The 26,810-nt window shown below is 38.4% G+C and overlaps 1 protein-coding gene and 1 long non-coding RNA gene across 16 annotated transcripts in view; one reads left to right on the forward strand and one right to left on the reverse strand.

The window, feature by feature from the left end:
- Nucleotides 1-25,760, forward strand: part of BPTF (bromodomain PHD finger transcription factor) — a 134,372-nt gene extending 108,612 nt beyond the window's left edge. For 6 of the 15 annotated variants that reach the window (XM_079131543.1, XM_079131553.1, XM_079131550.1 and 3 more), the window contains 10 exons: nucleotides 2,955-3,161; nucleotides 3,852-4,805; nucleotides 6,107-6,189; nucleotides 6,461-6,686; nucleotides 11,888-12,219; nucleotides 15,362-15,535; nucleotides 16,261-16,453; nucleotides 17,334-17,418; nucleotides 20,606-20,792; nucleotides 24,850-25,760. In XM_079131543.1, coding sequence (XP_078987669.1) covers nucleotides 2,955-3,161; nucleotides 3,852-4,805; nucleotides 6,107-6,189; nucleotides 6,461-6,686; nucleotides 11,888-12,219; nucleotides 15,362-15,535; nucleotides 16,261-16,453; nucleotides 17,334-17,418; nucleotides 20,606-20,792; nucleotides 24,850-24,886 — 2,478 coding nt within the window. In that variant the 3' untranslated portion in view covers nucleotides 24,887-25,760. Of the gene's footprint in view, nucleotides 1-2,954; nucleotides 3,181-3,851; nucleotides 4,806-6,106; nucleotides 6,190-6,460; nucleotides 6,687-11,887; nucleotides 12,220-15,361; nucleotides 15,536-16,260; nucleotides 16,454-17,333; nucleotides 17,419-20,605; nucleotides 20,793-24,057 lie in introns of all 15 variants that reach the window. The other 9 variants (XM_079131551.1, XM_079131554.1, XM_079131556.1 and 6 more) reach the window with 6 other exon arrangements.
- LOC306656451 overlaps nucleotides 1-26,810 on the reverse strand; it is a 561,410-nt gene that overhangs the window by 379,778 nt on the left and 154,822 nt on the right. The gene's annotated exons all lie outside the window — the stretch shown is intronic.

Raw genomic sequence — 26,810 nt, forward strand, 5'->3', positions numbered from 1 at the left:
GGTAAGGAAAGATTTTTGAGTAAATGGTGTGCGTGTGTGTTATGTATATAATATGTATATTATATATAATGTATAACCACAGAATTGGACCACTCCCTTATTCTGTGAATAAACTTAATTCCAGGAAGATGGAAGTCCTAACCATGAAAGATAAGATAGAATAAGGTATTTTTCATAGCTTTCTCTATTTGATTTAGTTTGATTTATTGCAGTACTGGAGATTGAACCCAGGGCTTCATGCAACTTACGCAAGTATTCTACTACCAGGCCACATCCCCAGCCCTATAACTTTCTCTAAACCCACAAAGAGACACTCACTGTAAAGGAAAACATTTAATAAATTCAACTTTATAAAAATAAGAGCTGAGCATGGTGATATACACCTGTAATCCCAGCAATTTGGGTGGTTGAGGCAGGAGGATTTCGAGTTCAAACCCAGTCTCAGAACTGTGTCTCTAATAAAATATAAAAAAGGACTGGGGATGTGGCTCAGTGGTTAAGCGCCCCTGAGTTCAATCCCTGGTACCAAACCAGCCCCCTCCCAACCCCAAAATGGAAAAATAGGTCAGTAGAAAACAGAATAAACAAACTTGATGAGGAAAGAGGAAATTCACATGTGTAAAATTTTTTAAAAACTGATGAACTTTATTAATGATGAAGGAAATGCACATTATGACTATATGCCTAAGAGATGGGTCTAAGTTAAATGTTCAGCAGAACCAAGAATTAACAAAGTGGTGGAGCTCAGTGAACTCTGGCACGGTTCATTGGAGTGTCATTTAGTTTAGCCATTTTGGAAAAAAACCTAGATGTTACCTAGTACAGTTAAAGATGTGCATTTTCCAGGCCGTAGTAGTTCTGCTATTTATGTCCTTGTGGAAATCCTTGTTCCTTTGAGCTCCAGAATGCATGAATATAATATATATAGCAGCATTATATAATACCCTCCTGTCAACCTATAGATAAATTGTATATTCCTACAAAAATTAAAAGTGCACAAATTGCAGCTACTCAGAAATGCATAGATGACTCTCACAAATATTGAGTTAAAGATGCAAGTAACAAATACAGGGGCTGGGGATATAGCTCAGTTGGTAGAGCACTTGCCTCGCAAGCAGAAGGCCCTGGGTTCAAATCCCCAGCACTGCAAAAAAAAAAAAAAAAAAAAAAAAAAAACCACATACATACATATATATCTATATATGAAATTCAGAAATGGGCAACACTAAGCTATACTGCATAGGGTACAGAGCTGCTTTATTCTACCTGGAATGGGAACCATTTCCATTGTATTATTCATGAAGTGTGTTCTTGAAGTCATGAACTGCCGTAGTCCTATAGAGACCTCATTAGTAATACTCCAAGAAGATAAGTGTTTTCAACAAATGCAGGTGGTGGTTACCTCTAGGGGAAAGGGAGAGAATTGAGATCAGGGCGCATTACAGGGGTCTTCCTGAATATTCACAACAATGGCTAGAGGGGTGGTTTTATAGATGTTTACTTTATAATTGTTCCTTAAGTTATACTTGGTCTTTTGTATATTTTTGAGCTTGCCCAAAATATATAAATTTTAGGAGGGGTGCAGTAGCACATACCTGTAATCTCAGTGGCTAGGCTTGGGAAAGCTGAGGCAGGAGGATCACAAGTTGGAGACCATCCTTAGCAATTTAGTGAGACCCTGTCTCTAATTAAAAAATAAAAGGGGATCTGGGGTTGTGGCTCAGTGGTAGAGGTGCTTGCCTAGCATGTGTGAGGCATTGGGTTCAATCCTTAGCACCACATAAAAATAAACACATAAAATAAAGCCATCTATAACTATAAAAATTAGAAAAATAAAAAAAAAATAAAAGGGCTGGGGATGTGGCTCAGTAGTTAAGCACCTCTGTGGTCAATCCCCAGGACCAAGGGGGGAATATCTATGTATATAGAGAGATTTCTTTTTCCCCCTTGGAAAGCAAGAGTAAATAAGCTTTGAGAGACTCATGAGTGTAGTGAGCTCAGTACATAGACTTTGTGGCATCAGTTTTGTCCACTGGGAATTTATGGGATTATTTTTTACTTTCTAATTCTTTGCCATGTTCCTGGCAGTCAAAGTTTGCTAGATTAAGGTTGCTAGGTTCTTCTTTTTTTCTTTTTTATTGTTGTTGTAGATGGAAAGAATACTTTTATTTTTTTATTTTTATGTGGTGCTGCTGAGGATTGAACCTAGTGCCTCACACATGCTAGGCAAGTGCTTTGCTGCTGAGCTACAGCCCCAGCCCCCAAGGTTGCTAGTTTCTTGACAGAAGAGGAAGTACATCCATAGTTTTTGGTTCCTTGTTCTCATCTGGATAACTGCTCATACCTTTGTGACCCTTCTTAGTTGGGGTTTGCAATTGATACCTGGAACCCTAAGATTTTTGTACTTGTGTACACATAGATACTCAAACACACTGTAGGTAAAAATTTGATACACATTGAAAAAAGCAAAACTCAGTAGACCTGGGTTTCTCATTTTATCTCACCTTTAACTTGGGCAGGGGACTTGACCTTTCTAACCTGACCATTGTATCAGATGAGGTATTATATGTGAAGGTACTTTGAAAATTATGAATTAATATGAATGTCAGGTGATTTAAATTCAAAATTTTATTGAGACCATACTTACTCCAGTGCCTTATCTTATAGATGGGGAAGCTTGGATCTGGAGGATTGATGTTGCTTATAGGTAGATATCTGACTGTCCATTTGAAGTGCTTGAACTGGAATTCTGGATTGTTCATGTTTTTTCCACCAAACAATCCAAATATCCTTATTTGAGCTTATCTAAATTCTTGGAGATGACATTCCTTAGTTATTCAAATATATTTTTCCATTATAATGAGGGATCTTCACAACATAGAAATGATGTAGTAAAAATGCTTTACAGATTGATATTTTGAACACTGTTTACATGCTGTGTGTTTTTTCCACAGGGTGGCAATCAAGGTTTGACCGTGGTAATTCAAGGACAAGGTCAAACTACTGGACAGTTGCAGTTAATACCTCAAGGGGTGACTATACTTCCAGGTCCAGGACAGCAGCTCATGCAAGCTGCAATGCCAAATGGTACAGTTCAGCGGTTCCTCTTTACCCCATTGGCAACAACGGCCACGGCAGCCAGTACCACCACCACCACCACAGTGTCCAGTGCCGCAACAGGTAGAACTCTGGGCTTCTTGAGAAGGCCATGTGTTATTACCACTTGTTGCTGGGCTGATGGGGATGAGAGTATTGATACTTACCCTTAGCAGGTTACTCTTCGAGCCAGTGAGCTAAGTAGTTGACATAGCCTCAGAACATTTCAGTGCTTTGATGGTTTGTTCTTATAGACTTCCTGTCTATACTACCCTTTGCGCCCATTAAAAAACAAACATACCCACAAACAGAAAGGGGCAAAATAACAGATATCACGATAACTGTGCCCACGCTTCCTCTTTATTGAGCCTTGTAGGTGCTGAAGGCTGTCACAGAGGTGATCTCAGGAAGGGTACCTATATCCAGTTCAGATTCTGTAATTGCAGGGCACTATCATTAACTGCCACCACCCATAGGAGAAATGTGAGACTTGGTACTACCCTGGCCCAGAAGACTTGATTGATTTCCAGAGGCTGCGTCTTGCTTTAGAAGCCTGCACTCTGGAAAGTTAGAAAAGTTAAGAGGCCGCCAAGAAGCAGGTCTCCCTCTCCCAGTTCAGGAGAGTCCTAATGTGAGCATGTCTAAGTGGACCTCTTCAAAGATTGACGTCTTTATACCAAAATCTAGAATTATCAACTTTAGAAAATCCCTTTCACATTCTTCTTTAACCACAACCATATGTTCTAGAAGAATAGAAATGCTTTGTCTTTTTTTTCACAGGTTCAGGTGAACAAAAACAGAGTAAATCATCACCCCAGACACAGGTGCAACAAGCCAAAACCCTGCCACCAGCTCAGTCATCGAGTGTGAGTCCTGCAGAAGCCCAGCCACAGACTGCTCAGCCTTCAGCACAGCCCCAGCCCCAGCCCCAGCCCCCGCCCCCACCCCCAACCCCAACTCAGCCTGAAGTTCAGACTCAGCCTGAAGTTCAGACCCAAACAACTGTTGCATCCCATGTCCCTTCTGAAGCACAACCCACCCAAGCACAGTCATCCAAACCCCAAGTTGCAGCACAGTGCCAGCCTCAAACTAATGCCCAAGGACAGTCTCCTGTTCGTGTCCAAAGTCCACCACAGACTCGAATACGTCCGTCAACTCCATCCCAAGTGTCTCCTGGACAGCAATCCCAGGTTCAGACTACAACCTCACAACCGATTCCAATTCAACCACATACATCTCTTCAGATTCCTTCCCAAGGCCAGCCACAATCACAACCCCAGGTACAGTCTTCAACTCAAACTCTTTCGTCAGGACAAACGTTAAATCAAGTTACTGTTTCATCCCCATCCCGTCCTCAGCTACAAATACAGCAGCCACAGCCCCAAGTCATTGCTGTGCCTCAGCTGCAACAACAAGTCCAGGTTCTCTCTCAGATCCAGTCACAGGTTGTGGCTCAGATACAGGCTCAGCAAGGTGGTGTGCCCCAGCAAATCAAACTCCAGTTACCTATTCAAATTCAGCAAAGCAGTGCTGTGCAGACTCACCAGATTCAGAATGTGGTTACAGTGCAGGCAGCCAGTGTGCAAGAGCAGTTGCAAAGGGTTCAGCAACTCAGGGATCAGCAGCAAAAGAAGAAGCAGCAACAGATAGAAATTAAGCGTGAACACACCCTCCAAGCTTCTAACCAAAGTGAAATCATTCAGAAACAGGTAAAGTTATTAAGTCAAAGCAGCATGTTCGGTAGCTTGAAATATTGTGCTGTGCAGTAGACTTAGTGTTTGGTGGTATTAGGTTTCCTAAAGGAGACAAAATCATTGGTGTTCAAATAGAAGCAGCACTGGGTGGACCAAAGGCAGTAAATGACTGCAATGGTTTGGAACTCTTTCCTTGGCTCTGGAGTCAGTGCCTATGAGAAACTTCCTATATTTGGGGAGAACTAGGAGGGGAAGAAGAATTCTGAGTTAAAATATCATTAATACAAAACTTGAAAATTTAAGCCTTAAAGCTACTTCAGGCATTATAGTAATTCATTGAAGTTATTTACAGTTGTCATTCCTTAGTTTACATAGACACTACACAAATTGTAGAGAGATTAAATTCTTTTGCATTTCTAGCCACACCTTTGTAAAAAGTGTTTTGAATACTGTTCCATAGCTTAAATAAAAAGTGGCACCATGTAAAGACATCTCGCACTAGCATTTTAGTAAAGCAAGGCAATTTAGATGATTTAGAATTATTCCACTAAAATGCAGTCACACATACAGCATCCTGTAACATTACTGGAGAAAACTTTGCTTTTTGCCTATAGTGCACTCTATTTAGCATGAGGCAGGAATTTGAGTGTGGGTTCCAAGTGTTACTAAGTCATGAAACTCTCTTAACCCTGAGCTATCTCATTAAAACTCCTTTCTTTGCAGCCACAGAGGATTATTAAATGATTAAATGAGGTCATGTATGTGATTTTAAAGATGTAAGGTAATATTCCTATAAAAATGAAGTCATGTAATTTGTTTATATGCCTTTAGTACAGCTCTCAGTACTCTGTGATCTTCAAATTGAAATTTTTTCCAGTATCTTTCTTCCTAATCTTTATATAAGTGGGGGGTTGGAACACAATTCTTTAAAATATATGCCTGGGAAGGAAGCATAATGTTAAAAATATGGCCTTTGGGGCATGACAGTTGGGTGAAAATTCTGGCTTTATTACTTATTATTTAATCTCATACTACTTGGTTAATTTCTTTATGTTTCAAAATTTATTTACTTATGAAATTATACCTATGGTCAGTGTTGTTATAAGGAATAAAAAAAGTATTGTCAAGTGCCTACCTTAACATGATACCCCACATGTAGCCCTTCTGGTAACTGTTAATTTTATTTGTGTTAATGATATAAAATTCTTTGCATTTTTTGGAAAACGTGTGCTCTGATTTCTACTGCTGTTGTCTGTGTAGTAACTAACCTGTGGTCATTATAAAATGTGCACTTTTGGATTTGTTCTGTTCTAAAGGTGGTGATGAAGCATAATGCTGTAATAGAACATTTAAAACAGAAAAAGACCATGACTCCAGCTGAAAGAGAAGAGAATCAAAGGTAGGGAGAAACACAGGGCCTCCTTCTGTGTTGGTCTCTTCTCTTTAGCCTGTACGTGCACCAGAATTCTGATTTTGTATTTGTCTTGATTGAAGTTCATAAACTGAGAACACTTGGCACTAATAGTTGCTCTTACTGGGTTTGAGTCACTCTTTGAAGCTTTACAGTCGCAGAAAGTTTGCATATCATCTGTAGGGACATAGGAGACTCATGTCTTAAACCTTGCAGATTGAAACACCCAGCATTACATAGGTTGTATATTTTTCTCTAGAATGATTGTCTGTAACCAGGTGATGAAGTATATTTTGGATAAGATAGATAAAGAAGAAAAACAGGCAGCCAAAAAACGGAAGCGTGAGGAGAGCGTGGAACAGAAACGTAGCAAGCAGAATGCTACCAAGCTCTCTGCTCTGCTCTTCAAACACAAAGAGCAACTCAAAGCCGAAATCCTGAAAAAGAGAGCGCTCCTAGACAAAGATCTGCAAATCGAAGTGCAGGTAAGAGGGTGTGTCTTTTACTTCTGTCAGTATTTAGTGTCTCAGGTTATTCTTTTTTGCCTTGAATTTCTGATTAAGCCTAAAATGTTAGCTTTATTTTCTCAAATTTACAGTTGTGTATATGGTGTACATAGAGTAAAAAAGGCATACATATCTTTTGAAACAACAGAGCTTTTCTAAGTGTATTTTTATACCATATTCTCTGAACTAGCCACTCTGAGAGATTAATCCACTGATTAATATTTTAGAACTCTGTTGGGAGTAACTTATTCTCTGTGACATCATCCTGCCAAAAGTTACCAGGAGCCAAGTCCCACAAGAAAGATGACAGTACTGCAAAATAATGTTATGAGTATGAAAAATAAAGTGTGTCCTTTAAAAGACAAATTTTCCCGTAACTTACAACTATTTCTGAAAATGTTGCTAATCTACTACTTTCTTGGGGGATTTATTGGAAAATGGAAGAAGGCATTTGAATACTTGTGCATATTGACACAGCTGTTTCCTCCCTCTCGTTGCACTCTCATGACGGGGGAGCAGTCATGCGTGACTTTTTTAAAGACAGTAGGTGATTGAAAACTTCTTATAAAATGTCTTGTACAGGGGCTGGGGTTGTAGCTCAGTGGTGGAGTGCTTGCCTCACATGTGTGAGTCACTGGGTTCCATCCTCAGCACCACATAAATAAATAAAATAAAGGTATTGTGTCCATCTACAACTAAAAACAAAAATTTTTTAAAAAATGTCTTGTACAGTTTTAGGTGAGAAATACAAAGAAAATATCAACCAGACCAGTGGGCAACATTACATAACTACAGTGCTGGAGATCTTCCCACTGAAGTCAGAAACCAGGCAACAGTGCCAACAGGCAACATTATTAGTTAGCATCTTGGGAAGTTCTGCCTAATGTGTTAGGCCAAGAGAAAGAAAAAGAGGCAAAAATTGAAAGAAAGAAGACAAAATCGTTATTATGTGTGATATGATTATTACATTGAAACCCCAAGTTTCTTAAATTTTTTTTTTTTTTTTTTTTTTTTTCTTTTTTCATACTGGTGATTGAACCCAGGGGTCTGTACCACTGAGCTATGCCCCAGGCACCACCACCCCCTTGTGAGGCAGTATCTCTCTCATTAAATTGCCAAGGCTGGCGTTGAACTTAAGATCCTCCTCCTGGCTCAGCCTCCCAAGTGGCTAGAACTACAGGTGTGTGCCTCTGTACTTGGCTGAGAAAATGATTAAAATTTATGAGAAAATTCAGCAAAGCATTCAACTACAATTAAACATTGAAACTGTGACCATTGTCAGTATGTCATGCATAAAAGTGCCAATTCACAGTAGCAAAAGAAAATCTAAAATACTGCCCTCTTACCTTATAGATTAAGATACTCTTCATATAGATCAAGAATTTAAATGTATAAAAGAAAATCACAGGGCTGGGGATATAGCTCAGTTGGTAGAGTGCCTATCTTGCAAGCAAAAGGCTCTGGGTTCAAACCCCAGCACTGGAAAAAAAAAAAAAAAAAATCACAAAAATACTACAAGAACACAATTGTTGTTTTAATGAGGAGGGAGATCACTCCTAACCCTTGGAAAAACAGATTTAGTGTTATAAGAAGGAAAAATACTGTAAACAGTATTAAAAATTATAACAAATAAGAAAAAAATAATTTCTGCGTACAACAGAATTGGTATTCCTAAAGTTTATAGTGCTCATGTCAATAAGAGAAAGATAAACAATGTGGTAGAAAGTCTAGTTCCTGGTAAACATAAACAAAGATACTCAGCATAACTACTAATGAAAGAGAAAACACCATTTTTTTGGAGAAAATACTATTTCTAAACCTCATTTCATCAGTGCGTGTCTAAAATGTAGATGTCATCTAATCCATAATTTAACTTCTAGAAATTCATCTAAATCATCTGGACAAGAGGTTTGTCTGGACAGGGTCATTCGTTAAAGTGTTAATAACAACAAAAAATTATAATCACTGTCAGGTCTGCAAAGTGGAGACTGGTAATTTAACCTTTCTCAGCAAGAACAGTATGACCCTTTGACTAGGCTAGTTTTTATACTGTTGGAAGTTTAGTATCTTCAACCCTGGGTACCAAATGCCTGTAGCATCCCCCTTATTTTAACTACTGAAAAGGTGGCCCAGCCCCCTCCACCTATTCTAGGCTGTTTCAGGACCATCCCCAGTTGAGAACAACTAGTGTCTGCACAAAGTAGAATTCCATTTTAACAAAACAGTAAGGGATTGGTATTTGTTTATTAATCTTGAGAAGTTATCAGTGGTAAATGCTCAAACAAAAAATATAGGTTATAAAATAGTATATGTAGTGTGATGTTGATTCATTCAGCAAATATTTGAAATTTAAGTTGCAGCTGGGTGTGGTGGTGCATGTCTGTAATCCCAGCGAGTTTGGAGGCTGAGGCAGGAGGATCTTAGATTTAAAGCTAGCCTTGGCAATTTAGCGAGACCTTGTCTGAGAATTTTTTAAAAAGCCTGGAGATGTAACTCAGTGGCAAAGTGACTCTAGGTTCAATCCCTGGGACCACCAGAAAAAGTGGTGGGGGAGGGTTGAACTTTATTTTCTAGAGCAATCGTACATTTGTGCAGAAGGTACAGAGAATTTCCTTATCAGTCCCCACAACCCCCATACAGTCACTCTTATTATTATCTTGCATTAGTGTGGTACTTTTGTTACAATTGATGAGCCAGTATTGACCAAAGTCATAGTTTACATTGTTTCACTGTGTTCTATTATAAACTTGTATAAATGTATGTTTTCTGTCCTCCATCACAGTATTATACAGAATAGTTCTGCCATCCTACAAATCTTGTGCTTTGTCTTTTTATCCCTCTGCCTTTCTCCCTGCCTTTTTCTGTTTTAGTTGAGATGGACACAATACCTTTATTTTTATGTGGTGCTAAGGATAGAACCCAGTGCCTCACACATGCTAGGCAAGCACCCAGCCACTGAGCTGCAACTCCAGCCCCTGCTTGTGTTTTTGATAAAATATTTCTTGTTCGTCTTTTGACACATATTTATTTAGCTCTTTGATCATGGTAGACACATGTAAATTTTGTCAGTTTACTTTATAAAATTTCATTTGTAGTACATTCAGCTTCTGCTATTGATTTTGTTGGTTGCCTTTTTTCACATTATGTGTTTTCATTTTTCGGCATTTGAGTGTTGCAAGCTCGTCTTGAAGGGATTTTTGCTTCTTCTCTTGAAGCCCAGTGTTGCTCAGTCAACCTTAGCTTCCAGCAGGAAGCCTGTTCACAGCCTCCAGTCCCAGGAGGCATTTCTTGGGCCTGTCCCCTGCTGTGGGTTGGCTGCCACTTTCTGGTTCTGAACCTGGAGCCCAGCAGGCCTGCAGTGTTATCCCTGCTTAGTTTTGTGTCCCCATTCCAGAGAGTTATTTATATTTTATTCAGGCTTATCTTCTCTCTTTGCTTTTTGTAATATTTTGTTGCTGTGTGTATATAAGTTCAGAAAATTAAGCACAAGTCCATTCTTTCTGTCTGTTGAGTTAGTCACACCACTAACCTTCTCACTTCCAGACTGTCTCTAGGCTCTTACAGAGATAATGGATTCATTAAGTAAGCCATTCAGGTTTGTTTGATAGAATTTTTCTGATGTATGTTAGCTTCCCAAGGTACTAAAATCATGATTGTTACTAAGGTACCTTAGGGCGTGGTGGCAGAGGTGAAAGATACAGGGTAAACTGCTGTGTTGTTTTTCCCAAATTCATGGACCTTTTCTTCAGACAAATCCTTGAAACGAACTTCCTCCCTCCCTTATCTTTTCATAGACCTCTCTGCTTTATTTTTTCATATTTTGTTTGTTTGTTTGAGTGGTACTGAGGATTTAACCCAGAGGCACTTACACAACTGATCTACTCCCCCAACCCCTTTTTTTTTTTTTTTTTTTGCTTTTGAGACAGGGTATCCCTAAGTTGCTAAGTTTGGCCTCGAACTTTGAATTCTTCTGCCTCAGCCTCCTGAGTTAGTGGGATTGCAGGTGTGCACCGCCACACGTGGCTAAGTGTCTGCTTTAAAACCTGTGTAACTCCTGTAGGTCCAGGAATTCATTTAAATTACCAGTTAGAGCAGCTTCTTTTATTCATTTTGCTATGGGGAAGCTATTCTGTGTCTTTAGAATTTAAGCAAAACTACCATAATAGCAAAAATGGGATCAGAAGTAGTGAACAGTGTACTCAGTTATTCCATCATATGAATGAGAGATTCAAAAGTCTCCCCCTCTGTAAACCTTTAATACCTAGAATAACTTCAAATGTTTATTAGTATTTTTAAAAGAATAATTCTCAGTATAACTCTAAGATCAGTGGGATAGTTTTCTTTTTTTAAGGGGGTGGGAAATTATTCAGAAGCCTGTAGAAAATTCTTCAAAGGAAATGTGAGCTATAAATGGTTGACCTGAAAGCCTAAAAATTTTTGGAAGGAAATTAACAATGATTGAAAAAACATGTTTGGTATTTTGATTTATTGTGGAAGTTTATAAATACCTCAGATTTTAAGAGATTCTCTTGTTCATGGTGGTGGTTATTTGCACTGTGTTCATAGTTACTGATCGCAGTGGTTTTTCTCAGAAGTAACCTAGTTTGCTTTACTCATTATTTCCAACAGTAAGTTGAAGTTCTGGAGAGCAGAGTTCTGTCTAAGGAGTATTTCATGTGAAAAAGTCAGATTTTAACTTATGGCAAAACTCATACTGAGAAAACCATGTGTTTTGGTGCTAGCTGCCCCCAGTCTTGATTGAGGGCCCATCTGTCTCATTCACTTTGTGCGGGTCAGAACGCATTTGAGTCTCATGTTCAGTCCACGTCCTGTCTCCCTGTAAGGACAAGAATGCGAACAGCTACAAAAACAGTACCCTAAGCAACCACTGAAATAACCCGGACAGGACAAGGGCTGTCTGGCAGGGGTGTTCTTTCTAGGCATTTGCTCATCTTTCTCTCTGATCTTCCTCAAAGAGATCTAACAGTTTTTTCATTTTCTATTTCTGATTGTTTTAATTGGGCTTAAGATATAGCAATAAAACTCTTAGAATTACTAAAACTCTCATCAGACCAAAATTGAACTATGGCAGGAAGCGGGGGTCATGTAGCCCCACCTGGCCAGGTCGTGCTGGTACGTATTTCTGATGATCCTCTTACATTGTCTTTAATTGACAACAGGAAGAGCTCAGGAGAGATCTGAAAATGAAGAAGGAGAAGGACCTGGTGCAGGCGGTGCAGGCCAGTGCAGTGGCAGCACCCTCTCCCCCAGCATCTGTGGCGACAGCCCCCCCACCCCCTCCACCCTCACCTCCTGCAGCGCCCCCTCCCCAGCACTTGGCCCTCCTCCCCACGCCCCCACTGCCTGCAGCTTCCCAGAAAAGGAAGCGGGAAGAGGAGAAAGACTCCAGCTCAAAGTCCAAGAAGAAGAAAATGATTTCTACTACCTCAAAGGAAACGAAGAAGGACACAAAGCTTTACTGTATTTGTAAAACGCCTTATGATGAATCTAAGTGAGTAGATTTTTTAACTCTAGTTCATATTCTTTAAAGTTTTAGCTGTTAAATTAACAGTTTTAAAGAAAATGTGTGTATTAGTAACAGTATAAGCAAAAATCATCCATTGGGAGGATAGTAATGTTACATCTCTGATCTTGCATATGGTGTTCTTAACACTTGTAAAGTAAAAATTGCCATTTCACATAGTTACGAGTCTTGTGTCCTTCGTTATATTCTTTTCTGTCAAAAGCAAGCTTTCTTTTGCTCCTTTGCTTCCTCCTGTTCTCTCTGAATTAACTCCAAATCCATCAGTAATCTTCTGGAGGAAGTGTATTACCATCGATGCCTAGAACCAAGATGGTCCCTTCTGGGGTCTCCAAATCCTAGAATCCATCTGAATGAGACTGGTTCAAGAGGCTTCAAATTTGAGTGATTCCCTTTTTTATTGTTTTGTTTTAAGCAATTCTTTTTTGTATTGAAATCCTGCAACTTAATATTTTTTGTCAAAGTTTCAAACATCTTAATGAGAACAAAAATCAGAAAATTTTATAAAATAAAAGTATCTTTAAAAACTGATCATGGTGGTACTTGCCTGCACCCAGCACTCAGGAGGCTGAGGTGGGAAAATCCCTTGAGTCCTTGAGTTCAAGACCAGCCTGGGCAAAGGAGACCCTGTCTCAGGGGGAAAAAAAAACAAACTTTTTTTTCTTTTACCCATTTCTCAAGTATAAGACTCAAAAATTTAATAACCTTGGCAGCTGGAAGCTGTTTTTGACAGTTGTGACTTGTATTTGGTGATATAAACAAGACTTTAGAAACAGTAATCCATAAATGTAGTTTCTTTTCTTTTTTTTGTCATTACTATCATTAAATATTTAATTTTTATTTTGAACATTCAAGCATAAGTCAGTTTTTAAAGCTGCAATTAACCACAATATTTTTTTTTTACAGTGCCAAAAAGTCTGTGCTTTTAAAAAAATGATCATTTAGAATTAGAATGTTGACATGAAACATTCTAACATTAAGGGGGTGCATGACCACTACATAGGATAGACAGCTGTCTCTTAATGATGTCTGAGTGGCAGTGTAGTGGCTGCTCCCACGCTGCAGGGCTGCACTATCATCTGTCTGCAGATGCCAGACGAACACTTTTTGTGTTGAATTAAACACAGATCAGTTTAGGCAGCTTCACTTTTCATTGTCTTACATTAGAAATTATACATAGCATAAAGAGTGGAACCCTTTTAACTGATTTGTCCCTCAGTTTGGTATAAGTGTGCCTCACTTTAAGCAAGACCTACTAAATGATTCCTTAAACAAATCAGAACATGAGTTACTTTCTTTATAAAAAGATCTTATTGTGGAATTTCTTTTAATAATAAGGGTTCTTTGGCCTGTTAAAAGTATTCAAATCATAGAAATTCATTTCGTACACAACTTTTTTGGAATATCTGAGTTGCATAAAATGAGGTGCACATGTATGTGTGCTCATTCTACTGAGGTTGCCTCATTATTTTGTGGCTATTTCATATTTTTCAGTTTGTCATCATTAACATTTCAGTATTCCCGGTTCATTCATTCCCTGTTCTAGTTGGAATGAGTTAGTATTTTTTTAGGAGTATTTCCTAATCTCTCATACCAAACCATCCTGGTTTGAGAATCTAGTGAAAGTGACTAAAAATTGAAATTCAAGCCGGGCATGGTGGTGCATGGCCTGTAATCCCAGCTACTCAGGAGTCTGAGGCAAGACAGTGGCAATTTATAGAACAGCCTGGCAATTTAGCCAGACCTTGTCTCAAAATAAAACATTAAAAGAGCTGGGGAGGTAGCTCAGTGGTAAAGCACCCCTGGGTTCAGTCCCCGTTATTGGAAAGAAAGTTGGAATTCAAGTCCTGCTCTTTCTCGGAGAACACACGGCCTACCACACTGAAGAGGCAACGTAGAGAAATACCTCAGAAAATTCCCCACCCGTGACAGGGAATTTCATGTGACTAACCTCATAGTTCAAAAGAAAACATTACTGGTAACAGGATAAACCACGTGACTATGTGTTATTCCCTCATATTTGTGAAGCAGGTCCGTTTGAAGCTTGAGGACCCATTCCATTCTTCCAGGTGGATTTACCAAGAAATGTCTTGGTAGAAAGAAGGTGTCAGCGGTGTCGGCAAGGCCAGTCTGAGTCTCTGTGACTCACATTGACTGACTTTGACTCGGCGTGGTTTCAGCAGAGGGCCTGTTGACACTTTGTTAGAGACACTTTGATGTTTGTCATTAGGGTGCCTAATCACAAACTCCTTGAGGTCGCACACCATTCCACACCCGCACAGCCTCACCCTGCCAACGCGGTAGAACCTCTTGGAGTTCCACAGAACTGTTTTACATCGTTCTCCCCGCCGTGTGTCCCCGGTTTGAGTTGAAGCAGTTCCTTCAGCACTCCTTACCAGTTAGCTAAGCAGGTGCTCTCCACATTGTCACATTGTATGAACTGCAGAACTGGCCCACGTCATGCTCCTTTATGAAAGGTTAGATTAAATGCCAGTGTTTATGTAGGAAACTTGGTAGAAAGTGAATTACTACATGTACCTTTTTAGTTTTCTTATTCATATCATGTTTTGACCATTTATCTTCTGCACCTGGCTGACCTTGCATGTTCCTTGTAGTGTAACTTCTACTTGGTGTTTGCGCTTTCTGCTTTGTTTTCAAATTTAAATTGTGAGATACATTTTCAAACCTATCTAAGAAATAGCCCTGATATTGAAATGGCTTTTGTGGAATAGGTTTGACAGATGTAAGTCTTCGATTCTTTGGCTTTGGTTTTTGTGCCTGTTACAGTTTTACACACATTCATTAAGAGGAAGACATTACCATCAGTGTGTTGTTTATTTTTTCAAATTCCAGTATGTTTTTTAAAGACCCATATTTCACTAAACAGTGTGTTTGTTGAAATTGATGTGAGTGACCTTATGTTTCCACATTTGATACAGTGTCAGATGCTGTAGTTTGCTAGGGTTAGCATGGTTGGATTCAGGGTGTTTAGCTGACTTACTGCAGAAAGTTATCCTGTAAGAAAAGTGAATCAGGGCCGGGAAGACAGATTTAAGTACCATGCAGCTCAAAATGACAATTACATTGTCATTTTCATTGTGAATACTTTTAGGTTCTATATTGGCTGTGATCTTTGTACTAACTGGTATCATGGAGAATGTGTTGGCATCACAGAAAAGGAGGCTAAGAAAATGGATGTGTACATCTGTAATGATTGTAAACGGGCACAAGAGGGCAGCAGTGAGGAATTGTACTGTATCTGCAGAACACCTTATGATGAGTCACAGTGAGTTCTGATAAGACCATCATATTTAATAATTTAGGAAGCCAAATTGCTCTGACTGGTTACTTATTTATTTTTAAATAAAAAGCAAGATATTTTTCTGCATATATTATACACTTACAATACAAATTTCTTTCCAATTTTTTTTCTCTTTTTCCCTCTTTACCTCCCCTTCGAAACTTATGTTGCTTCATAGTGAATGCTTGAGATGCTTTGGGAAAAATTTGGATTAATGGCAGATTTGATTCTTTAATATGTAACATAGAAATTAATGAGATTAAAATAGCCTGATTTGTTTGGACTTTATCAGTGTTTGAAATGGTGCTTTATTGTAGGTTAGAAACTGCTAATTTGGGTACAAGCTCTGAGACTCTGTTATTAGCTTATAGGATTCTGAACTCCCATTTGATATGGTACTAGTTGAAAGATTTCTGGCTTTATTTTGTTTTGAGCTTTAAAATCAATGAAATGTTTTATATTTTTCTTCAGATTGGTTCTCCAATATTACACAGTTCTCTTAAACTTTTACTGCTTGTTCTTAACATCAAAAATACTAAATTAACACATTGGAATGTCAATCTCAAGAGTTTTTAAACAACCATAGTACTAAAATTATACCCCAGGGTATAGCAAATTCTCGCTTGCATGTTTTATTGTTTTTAAAAGTAAATTATAACCAATGTTATCCCATGTGTTTTGGACTCACATTTCCATTTCGGATCTTGCAGATTTTATATTGGCTGTGATCGGTGTCAGAATTGGTACCATGGGCGCTGTGTTGGCATCTTGCAAAGTGAGGCAGAGCTCATTGATGAGTATGTCTGTCCACAGTGCCAGTCGACAGAGGATGCCATGACAGTGCTCACGCCACTCACCGAGAAAGATTATGAGGGCTTGAAAAGGGTGCTGCGTTCCTTACAGGTGAGAAGCCACTGTGCCCAGCTTGGGAAAAAGAAACCAACCTGCCTGACTTTGGAAACATTTCTAGGGTTTGAACTTTAGATCTTCCAGTTCGTGGCTGTTTGCTGAATCCCAGCTGTTGGAGTGAAGAGCCTGATAAGTGAGGGGCTTCCCATGTCCACATCCCACCTCAGCTGTCGTTTAGCTAACACTCTGAGTTAAAACAGCTCACTTGTTTTTGACTTAAATTCTATTCTTAAAATTTTATCTCATGGCCATAGGTTGGGAAGAATTTGATTAAATTTTAGCTATTCTCTTGTTAAAAAAAAAAAAAAAGTGAGGGGATCTACGTGGTTTACGTGGTTTACAAGATTAGGGAGTATTAGAGAAGTATGCAAGACACAGAGCAGCAGACTGAAACTTTTCTTCTGTTGTAATCAGAATCACAGAAATGGGAGGAGCTGAAAGGAGAACCAGAGACTCGATATGTGGTTGAATGTTGTTTAACGTCACATCTTTGCCACCTCATTACGGCAGTGGTAACCATTCGACACTTTGAACCCATCCACACCAGCTTTACAGAAGTGATTGCATGCCAGCTTCACTCAGTTGGCAGGTCATTCATGCAGAAACCAGAGCGCAGATGTCGTGACTCCTAAACCAGTGCTCCTCCCCCCACACCAAGGTCCTCAGACCAGCCTTGTGAGAGCCATTATTGTAGAGTGCACTCACCTTAGGTAACTTGTAACTAGAGCAGAAATCGTCTAGTATTAATAATTTCATCTCAAATTTAAAGCTGACTTTTAGAGTTTAAGGGTTTCTTGGTATGGTAATTCACCTGAGAAACTGAAATAGAATTAGTATTCCTACTGATAGTAATGATACCTGTTTTTTATCATAGGCTCATAAGATGGCCTGGCCTTTCCTTGAACCAGTAGACCCTAATGATGCACCAGATTATTATGGTGTTATTAAGGAACCTATGGGTAAGTACTTGAGTTGAAGACGAAGTTTTTTCTGGAAGTCTCAATAGCCATATAAAATTTTTACATCATGAGGATATCTTGAGCAAGACTGATGGGAGTGTAAATTGGTATGGTCACTCTGAGAGGTAAATTGAAAGTATCTGGTAAACCTTAAATGTGCTTATCCCTGAACCCAGCAATTTCATTTCTTAGGCGTCATGTGTGCACAAGTATGTATTCATTGCAACAGTGCTTATAATTCCAAAAGCACTGGAAATGAAATGAATGACCATCAGCAGAGGAGTGACTAAATTAAATGATGTGAGTGGAGTATTACTCAGCTGTATGAAGGATAAATGTCTGACCCTCTCCTCCACTGCTATTACCTCTTCCTCATATTTTCCTGAGGAGAGCAAAGCTGATAGACCTGCAAGAGAATACAGATTCATTTTCTAGAAAAAAATGATAATAAGTAGTAGCTATAACTGACTATATTAAGATGAACAACTACAAGTGATTATATTAAAAAATAATGTATTTCTAAAAAAGATTACAAAAATTAAAACAGATAAAAGCTACCAAAGCTGCTAAAGGATTAGTTTCAGCTGATAAAAGAATTGTGCTCCAAAAACCAGCAAAGCATTTTTTAAGTGGGGAGAATTTGTGTGTGGTGGCAACTTAATCGAGGGGACATCATAAAGAAGTAAGGGGACTTGGTTGGAGCTGTCTGATAAACAAGCGGCATCACCTGTTGCTTAATGACGAGGTGCTTAGACAATTTTGCCATGGCATGAGCACCGTGTTGCACAAGCTAAAATGACTGACACCCCTGGGAATGTGGTCTTACGGGACTGCCACCTGCGTGGGGCCACAGTTGGCCGAGGCCACTCTGCTGATTACCTTTGTGCTCCTCTTGTGGAAGATCAAAGGAATTAAATATTGAACATATTTCAGGTTCATGTAGTCTTTGAGAAGGAACGAGAGTTGTTTGTTAAAATAAATTAATAAACTCTAATAAAAATTATACTTATTAATTGTAGAAAATTTAGGAGATGGAAAGAGAGACAGGAAATCCTATAGTAAATACAAACATGTTCCTAAGTCAGTCATGTTCAAAACATTGTCAGTGGTATTTTATAGTTTAGTAATTAAATATATTTTAATTTTTTAACCACAATTCTTTTCTTGAAGAACTAGGTTGTTTTTCTGTTCTTTCCCTTTCTCAAAATTTTGTTAATATCATGAAGGTAAACATCGTGTGTACCTCTTCTGTAGATGGAGGAAGATAACATAGATCTCTAAGACATGTTGTTAGAGGAAGAGAAATGAACATTACCAAACAGTACCTTGCAGTAAACAGTTGTGTATTTAGAGTATGTGAATGTGTTTAGAAATGCATAGAAAATGTATGGACTGGGCTGGGGATTTGGCTCAGTTGGTAGAGTGCTTGCCTTGCAAACACGAGGCCCTGGGTTCAATCCACAGCACCACAAAAAAAAAAAAAAAAAAAGTATGGACTGATACAGACTAAATTGAAAGTTGTTTCCTCTGGAGTTATGCAGGAACTAACAGGAAAAATTAACAGTAGCTTTTTGTTTGTTGGTACTGGGGATCAAACCCAGTGGTGCTTTACCACTGAGCCACGCCCCCAACCCTTTTTATTTTTATTTTGAGGCAGGGTCTTGAAGTTGTTGAGGCTAGTCTTGAACATGCAATCCTCCTGCCTCAGCCTCTCAAGTTGCTGGGATTACTGGTGTGTGCAGCCTGTAATAAGAGCTATAAATAACTCTTAAGTAACAATGACAGTAATATGAATATCTCAAGAGAAAAATGGGCAAAATACATGAATAGGGAACAAATAGAAAAAAATTCAAACTGGTAGTAAAGACATGAAGAGTTACAGAAACACTTTCATTCTCCTAACAGCAGAAATTAAAAATTGTAACATTGGGGTCTGGGGATGTAGTTCAGTGGTAGAGCGCTTGCTTAGCATGTGTGAGGTACTGGGTTCGATTCTCAGAACCACATAAAAAAATTAATCAGTTAAAGGTATTGTGTCCATTTACACCTAAAAAAAAGACTTTTTTTTTTTTTAAATTGTAACATTGGCTCTTTACCAGAGATCATTCAGGATATTACATTTCAGACTATAAATTGGGGTTCCCACAACCCCTTCCTCACTTCCCTTACTTTGCTACAGTGATTCTTAGAACTCAAGGAAACATTTATGTTTACTGGTTTATTTTAAAGGATATTACAAGGGATAGAGATGAACATCAGCTTAAAAAAATGGATAGGACACAGTATGGGGAAGTATGGGGCACCATCTTCTGGGAACCTTCACATCCTCGGCTATCTGGATTCTCCTGGAACCTAGTCCTTTTAGATTTTTATGAATGCTTTATCGCATAGGCATCATTGACCATTGGTGATCAACTTAATTCTTCAGCCCCTTTCCCCTCCCTTGACGTCACAAGTGGGGGTGAAAGTTCCAGCCCTCTAATCATTCCTTGGTGTCTCTGGTGACCAGCTCCCATCCTGAAACTAAATATTATACCTATCTACCACTGTAATGATTTTTGTTGTTTCTGCATCCTGCCTGAACTATTAAAAACCAGTTATTTTTATTCATATTGGCTAATATGTTCCCTTGCATTCATTTTTAGTAGATAATTTATATTACTACTGCTATGAATGGTAAGTTAGTATCACTTTTTATAAATATAAGGCAGGCAGCAATGAAAGTGAATAAAGAAAATGATATTTAGGTCTAATACAGGATCACAAAATCACTAGTACAGAGATTTTGCTCATAATTCTAGATTCCCACTTCTTTCTGTACTGTATTTAATTGTTTACATGTGAAAATTTATTGTACTTAGACATGCATAGATCCTGTTGATGTGGTTTCCTTTACCTCAAACCAGCTGAATGAAGAGTTGTTGTTCTGTGTAGTTAATTAAAAGTATAAGAACCTTCTTAACAACAACCAGGATTTCTATTTTAAAACCCCAGTAAAAAACAAAATTTTGAAAAGATGCTGGTATGTTCTTCATGAATTGCAAAATAGTCTCCAGTGTTAAAGCAGCTTGGCTCCAGGACTGTTTGAACAGTAAATGTATATTCTAGTTGATCAGAACTGCAGGACATATTCATATTGGAAAAAACCTTAAAACTTTGAAAATGGTTTCCATTTTATGTTTTGAAGACCTTGCCACCATGGAGGAAAGAGTACAAAGACGATATTATGAAAAGCTGACGGAATTTGTGGCAGATATGACCAAAATTTTTGATAACTGTCGTTACTACAATCCAAGTGACTCCCCTTTTTACCAGTGTGCAGAAGTTCTTGAATCATTCTTTGTACAAAAATTGAAAGGATTCAAGGCTAGCAGGTAAGCGCATATGTTCGGGTTCTGAATTAACTCATCTCCTCAAACTCTATACTGTCCCATCCAAGGAATCCATCTAATTTAGTTTATGGTAAATTTGAACCTTAAAGTCAAAAGCTTAAAAAAAAAAAAAATCAAGACTCCACATTATACTGTTAGGACAAGTGGACAGGCTCAGCAGTGAGAAATTGCTGGTCTGTTTTTAGTGTGCTTAAAAATTAGAATTTTTAAATTCAAAAGTATTTATCTCATGCTCCCAGAATGCAAGCTGCCACCCTAAGGTCAAGGGGTGTGTGCACAGGTAGGCAGAGCTCTTGCTCTTCTTACGTTTGTCTCCTATAAGGGATTGAAGAGATAGAAATGCCTCTTCTTAAGGGGAAGACCTGAGGGGTATTCTCCTTGATTGATGTGTGCTTTGTCTTTGAAATCATAAAATGTTCTGTTCTCTGGATATGTGTTCTGAGGTAAAACTAGACTTTAAATTCATAGGCCTCTCCTTGAACATCTGATGACATAAAATCATTGAGCAACTTTGTGTGAAAGTCACTTACTGTTATCTTCATGCCCATCTGTTTCTGAACCTCAATCCCTTTCTCAAGCCCATGATTTTCTTCCTTCCCATGGAGACCTTGTTTCCTTTCCTATGATAACTGCTACCATTCTATAGAGATTCATTACTTACTATACCCCATTCACAAAGCTGCCAGCTTACTCGTCCCTAGATATTTCAGATTGGTAGACCTGGACTGGGGTTGGGGCCTGGGCATCTATATATTATCTGATGAACTCCTAAGGGATTCTATACCCAGTATAAAAATCAACATTATGAAGCTGGGTGCCTGTAATCCCAGCTACTCAGGAGGCCAAGGCAGGAAGAATCTCAAGCTCAGGCCAGACTGGGCAACTTAGTGAGACCCTATCTCACACTAAAAAATGGGAAGGTCTAGGGACGTAGCTCAGTGGTGGCGCACCCCTGGGTTCAATCTATAGTATTAAAAAAAAAAAAAAAAAAAAAAAAAAAAAAAAAAAAAAAAAAAACAGATAAAGGAAGTTATCAAGTCTAATATAAATTGTTACTTACTATACCCCATTCACTTTAAATCCAAGCAAATCTATTCAGCAAATAATTATTGAGAACCTGCTAATAACCCAGAATTTATCAGTGAATGAAGTAAAGCCCTTTCCTCTATGGAACTACATTCTTGAGGTCAGTGGAGAACAATTAAAAATATCATAAAACAGGAGGACAATTAGAAAAAGATCTATCCTCACTGTAAAATTTCTAAATACCTAGGATGAAAAAAATTCTTCTACAGAAGGCAATCTATAAAAAATACTAGCTAGAATGACACCAGACTTTTCTACTACAGTATGGGACTCTAAAAGGTTATGGAGGAATACATCCAAAAGTTTGAAGAAAAATCATTTTCAGCTTAGATATCTATGTACAGCCAAACAATCAAATGTAGAGGCAGAATAAATACAATTTTAGTTATGTCTTAGCAAGTTATTTTAAGATATGTGCATTAGCGGAAATAAGGAAGCAAATCAAAGCAGAGGTACAAGAATTCTAAACTGGGGTGACATTTGTACAGCAGGCCTGTTAGCAAGCATCTAATTAGAGCAAGAGAATGGAACTCTCCCAAGACAGGGGTGTATGGGGGAAGAAAATGGTTTTATGTATTAAATTTTAAAAGATGGTGATTAAGCCCCAAAAAATGTAAGGAATAAAAAGAAAGTCCATTAGAAACTCCATGAAAAACAAAAAGCTATAGAAGAATGCCTCCTTAGCAAAAAACGAAATGCAACAAAGAAAGATATGCACAGACGATAATACAACTGCTGCGTTGCTTTTCAGCTTTTAGAATCAACCTATAGACAAAGCAGAGAAAGATATAATGATTACAGGGAAATAAGACTTGGCTCAATAAGTAGGGTGAGGCCAGGTGCCATGGCACACATCTGTAATCCCAGTGGCTCGGGGCTAAGTCAGGAGGATCACGAGTTCAAAGCCAGCCTCAGCAAAAATGAGGCGCCAAGCCAACTCAGTGAGACCTCTGTCTAAATAAAGTGTGAAATAGGGCTGGGGATGTGGCTTAGTGGTTGAGTGCCCCTGAGTTCAATCCCCAGGACACACCCTCCCACCCTGGGAAAAATAAAAGTAGAGTGAGGGGCTGGGGTTGTAACTCAGTGGTAGAGCGCTTGCCTAGCACATGTGAGGCACTGGGTTCCATCCTCAGCACCACATAAAAGTAGATAAAAGGTATCATGTCCATCTACACTAAAAAGATAAAATTTTTAAAAAGTAGGGTGAGAAAATGTTCTCTTTTGGCATAGTAGGGTTTAAATAAAATAAAGTTGATAAAGCAAGAAAGAGCAGTGTAAGAAATCTGACTACCCAAAGAGCTAAGAGATGGAAGGACTTGGCCTCAGGGAGCCTGGAGTCAGGCTGAGTGAAGATAGGGCAGAGGAAGGTGACTTCTCATCACAAGCCTCTGCTCTCATGCTTTCAGCTTTGTGCCTCATGCAGTTATTCCTCTGATTAAAATTTCTAAAATTGCAGTTTTAAATTGAAAGACCTTCAGAAGGCAGAAGCTGGGATATTTGAATCCCACTCTTGCTGCCAAGCTTGCAGGCAGAACCCTGAGATGAACAGTTGCAGCTGCTGATGGAGAGGAAAGTGCCTAGTGTTCCTGAACTGAGTGGCAAAGCAGAGAAATTTGAGGAAGGAGAGGAGGCCTAGTGGCCGAGTCTGTGCAACAAAAGGGCCACTAGTACTTTTTCCTTTTTTTTTTTTTTTTTTTTTTAAATTGTTGTTGTCATTGCTGTCCTGGGGCTCAAACCCAGGCCTTTGCTCTGTGCTCCTACACCACCAGGCTACACCCCAGCCCAAAGGGTCTACTTAGGAAGTCTTGTTCCCTAGTTATTTAATGCAGCTTTTTATATACTCAAGTTAACATAATTTTCATTTAAAAATATGGAAACCAAATTGAGACATTTGCTCAGTTCCACTTAAATAAAAAGTTGTATAAAGGCCACTCACTACTGCCTTTTCAGGGAGTTTCTGTTATTGCAAGGTTTGAGGCTGAGTGAAACATAAGTAAATTTATCAATCATTGAAACGTGATTTATGCATTTCCAGTATTTCCTTTGCCATTTCCCCATTTTTAATTTATGATCTCCAATATAGTTTGCACATCATTTTCATTACTGCACTTTGTTATATAATTCATCATTTATACCATCCATGTTCTTTCTTTTCTTACAGATTGTGATATCTTTAGTCTGAATTTTTAACTGGAATCAGAACTGGATGTTGGGGTCACTGTTTTATTGTACCACGTGATTACCTAATTCAAAATTGTCCCCCTAAAAGTTGAGATTAGTTAATATAATTTTTTAATGTTAAAAAAGATGTATAGTGGTAAAAAATTTATTCTAGCAGCCATGTTGAACAATGTATTTAAAAATTGTAAACTCTTGGAATACTGTATTTATCTGCTATTGCAATATAAAGTACTTTGACTTAGTCCTGGTAACTGTACAGTAATTTGGTTTACTAACGAAAGTTGTGAATAAAACTGTGAAACTAGAAAGAAGACTTTCTGGACTTTAATAGAAAAATGTGATTTTAATATTACTATTTCTCTTCTTTTAATATAATTTTTCCTTTATATTTCCCAAATCAATGTAAATAGACACACACACACACACACACACACACAGTGCACACACACACTCCTTTTTCTATAATGGTAAAGCTTCTGTAAATGTCTCTATTTGTCCCGTTGGCTAAAAATGTTGTAATCTTTATTAGACAAATATATATATTTTTTAAAATATTGGCTTTTTCCAGTGAGCTATCATGTTTAGTGTACAGTGAAAAGTTTTAATATTATAGGTTAAAAATTTAATTGTTCTCTTCTATTTGCTTGCCAAGGATGAGTGAAAGAACATGGCTGCTTCCCCCAGACTGACTGCCTTGGCATCCACGTAAACATCAGATTTGTTTCCAAAAATGAAGGGTGCTTAATTGTTCCCTTTTCTCTGTATTCTGTAGGTCTCATAACAACAAACTGCAGTCTACAGCTTCTTAAAGTTCAGCGTGTTAACCTAACATAAAACACAGCAAGAATCTGGTTGTCTGAACTATTTTAAATTAAGGAGCCAGATGTTTTTAGTCAGGTTATCCTGACAAGACTTGACCTAAACTTCATTTTTATTGGTCATAACAGTCCAATTATATTCTTGGCCAATTTTGTCCAACGGTCAAGGGAAAAGCAAAGTCAACGACACCATTATCTTGTCAAGATCAAATGGTTTTACTATTGTGGCAGAAGCGGGAAAACTGTTTATTGAAAAAAAAAAAAAAAAAAAGAAAAAGAAAGCAAGAAAAAAGATACTATGGGGTCAAGTGTAACTCCATGGAAATGCCACGTCTGCTCTTCAGTGAAGAAGCTGGTTTAGAGTCTCACAGAAAACTTTTGACTGTATTTATTTATTGTTGCAAAAAAGACGCTTTTTTATTGCTGCCCTCATTTGTCAGCTAATTATTTTTTCTTATAAAATCCAGCCCCGGTTCCATGTAATCCATCCTGTATCTTATCATGATTCCTGAAGGTAAAAGTACAAGACGACCTCTAGATGTCTTTTCTTTCTATGAAAGGAGCTGCTATGTACACATGTGCACACACACACAACTGGGAATCAACAATGAGTTTATTATTCATGGTAGACAAACATTAAGCTTGCAGAAAGGTTGGACCGAGTGGTCCTGGACTACAGACTCTGTTGCCTTGAATATACCAGTACAGTTTGTCATTTACTCCGCACCAGGCTAAAATGAGCAAAATCTATTTGAAGGTATCTTGTTTGTAAACATTTGTCAGATTCTAATTTTTTCTTTTTGTATTAAAATTCAACTATGGATGTATATGAAACAAAATAAATGGAGATAATTTTTCTCCCACAGACGAAGGTGTCCTTGAATGTGCGCTAATGATTGTCTATAAGCCTTTGTGGGAGAGGGAGGGCTGCCAGTCGAGAAAGGCAGAAGGCTCTACTCAGGTGGGTTTCTCCAGGACAGTAGTAGCCCTTAGTTGTGTAATTCCCAATTTGTTGTCACCATCTCAGAAAATCTGCAGCTGTTGCATTGCACCAGTGATAAGGGGGATACGACACAGTACAAATTGCCTTCCTCTGTACTTTCTATGATTCCAGTCAAACTACCAGACAGCTACTTATATTGTACGAAGGGCATTTGTAGGTGACCTCACCCTCTGTATTTTTTGTTTGTTGGTTGGGTTGATTTGTTCCTTGTAAGGAAAAGTAGTGGCAGGAGTAGGGAAAAAATGGAAACTTGATAGACTCAGATTTGTTTTCCTTTGTTATTTCCACAATCCCACAGTGCTGGGGACTCGAACCCGGGCCTCGAGCATGCAAGGCAGGCACTCTACCAGATGGGCTATACAGCCTGCGGAAACTTGAGAGTTAGGTGTATTTTGCATGTTTTTCCTTTCAGTGTTCTAACCTTACACATGGTATTACTGCGTTGTAATAATGGCTTCTCTAAAGTCTGGCAGAGTTGGATTATGCAGCTTTGCAAAACTTTTCCTAGTTTTGCACTAATTCATATTAGCTTTGTCCCATTGAATTCTGGAATTTACCTAGTTATTGCTCTTTAAAAGTTTCCATCTGTTTAATATTGCCCTGCTATGCAAAACCTCCCCCAGACCAGTTTCTTAAAAGAACGATGTTGCTACAGTTCCCAGTTCTTTCTTATTATAGGCTCAGGTGTACGGGTTGTTCTGGGTTAATTTTGTCTGATGAAGCCCATTCCTTTTTGTGCATAAAGATATCACTTAAACCTATGCTTACAAACTAAAGAAACTAACTGCTCAATATGGAAACAGGAAAACAACGTTTTTGCTTAAAGTATTAAGATGGAAGTAGTTAAATACAGGTTATTTTGTCCTTTTAGTTTTTAAAAAATGTTACATATGTATGCACTGTGCCGATGCA

The sequence above is a fragment of the Sciurus vulgaris genome (assembly GCF_902686455.1).
Source record: "Sciurus vulgaris genome assembly, chromosome: 3".
In the NCBI taxonomy this organism is placed as follows: Eukaryota; Metazoa; Chordata; class Mammalia; order Rodentia; family Sciuridae; genus Sciurus; species Sciurus vulgaris.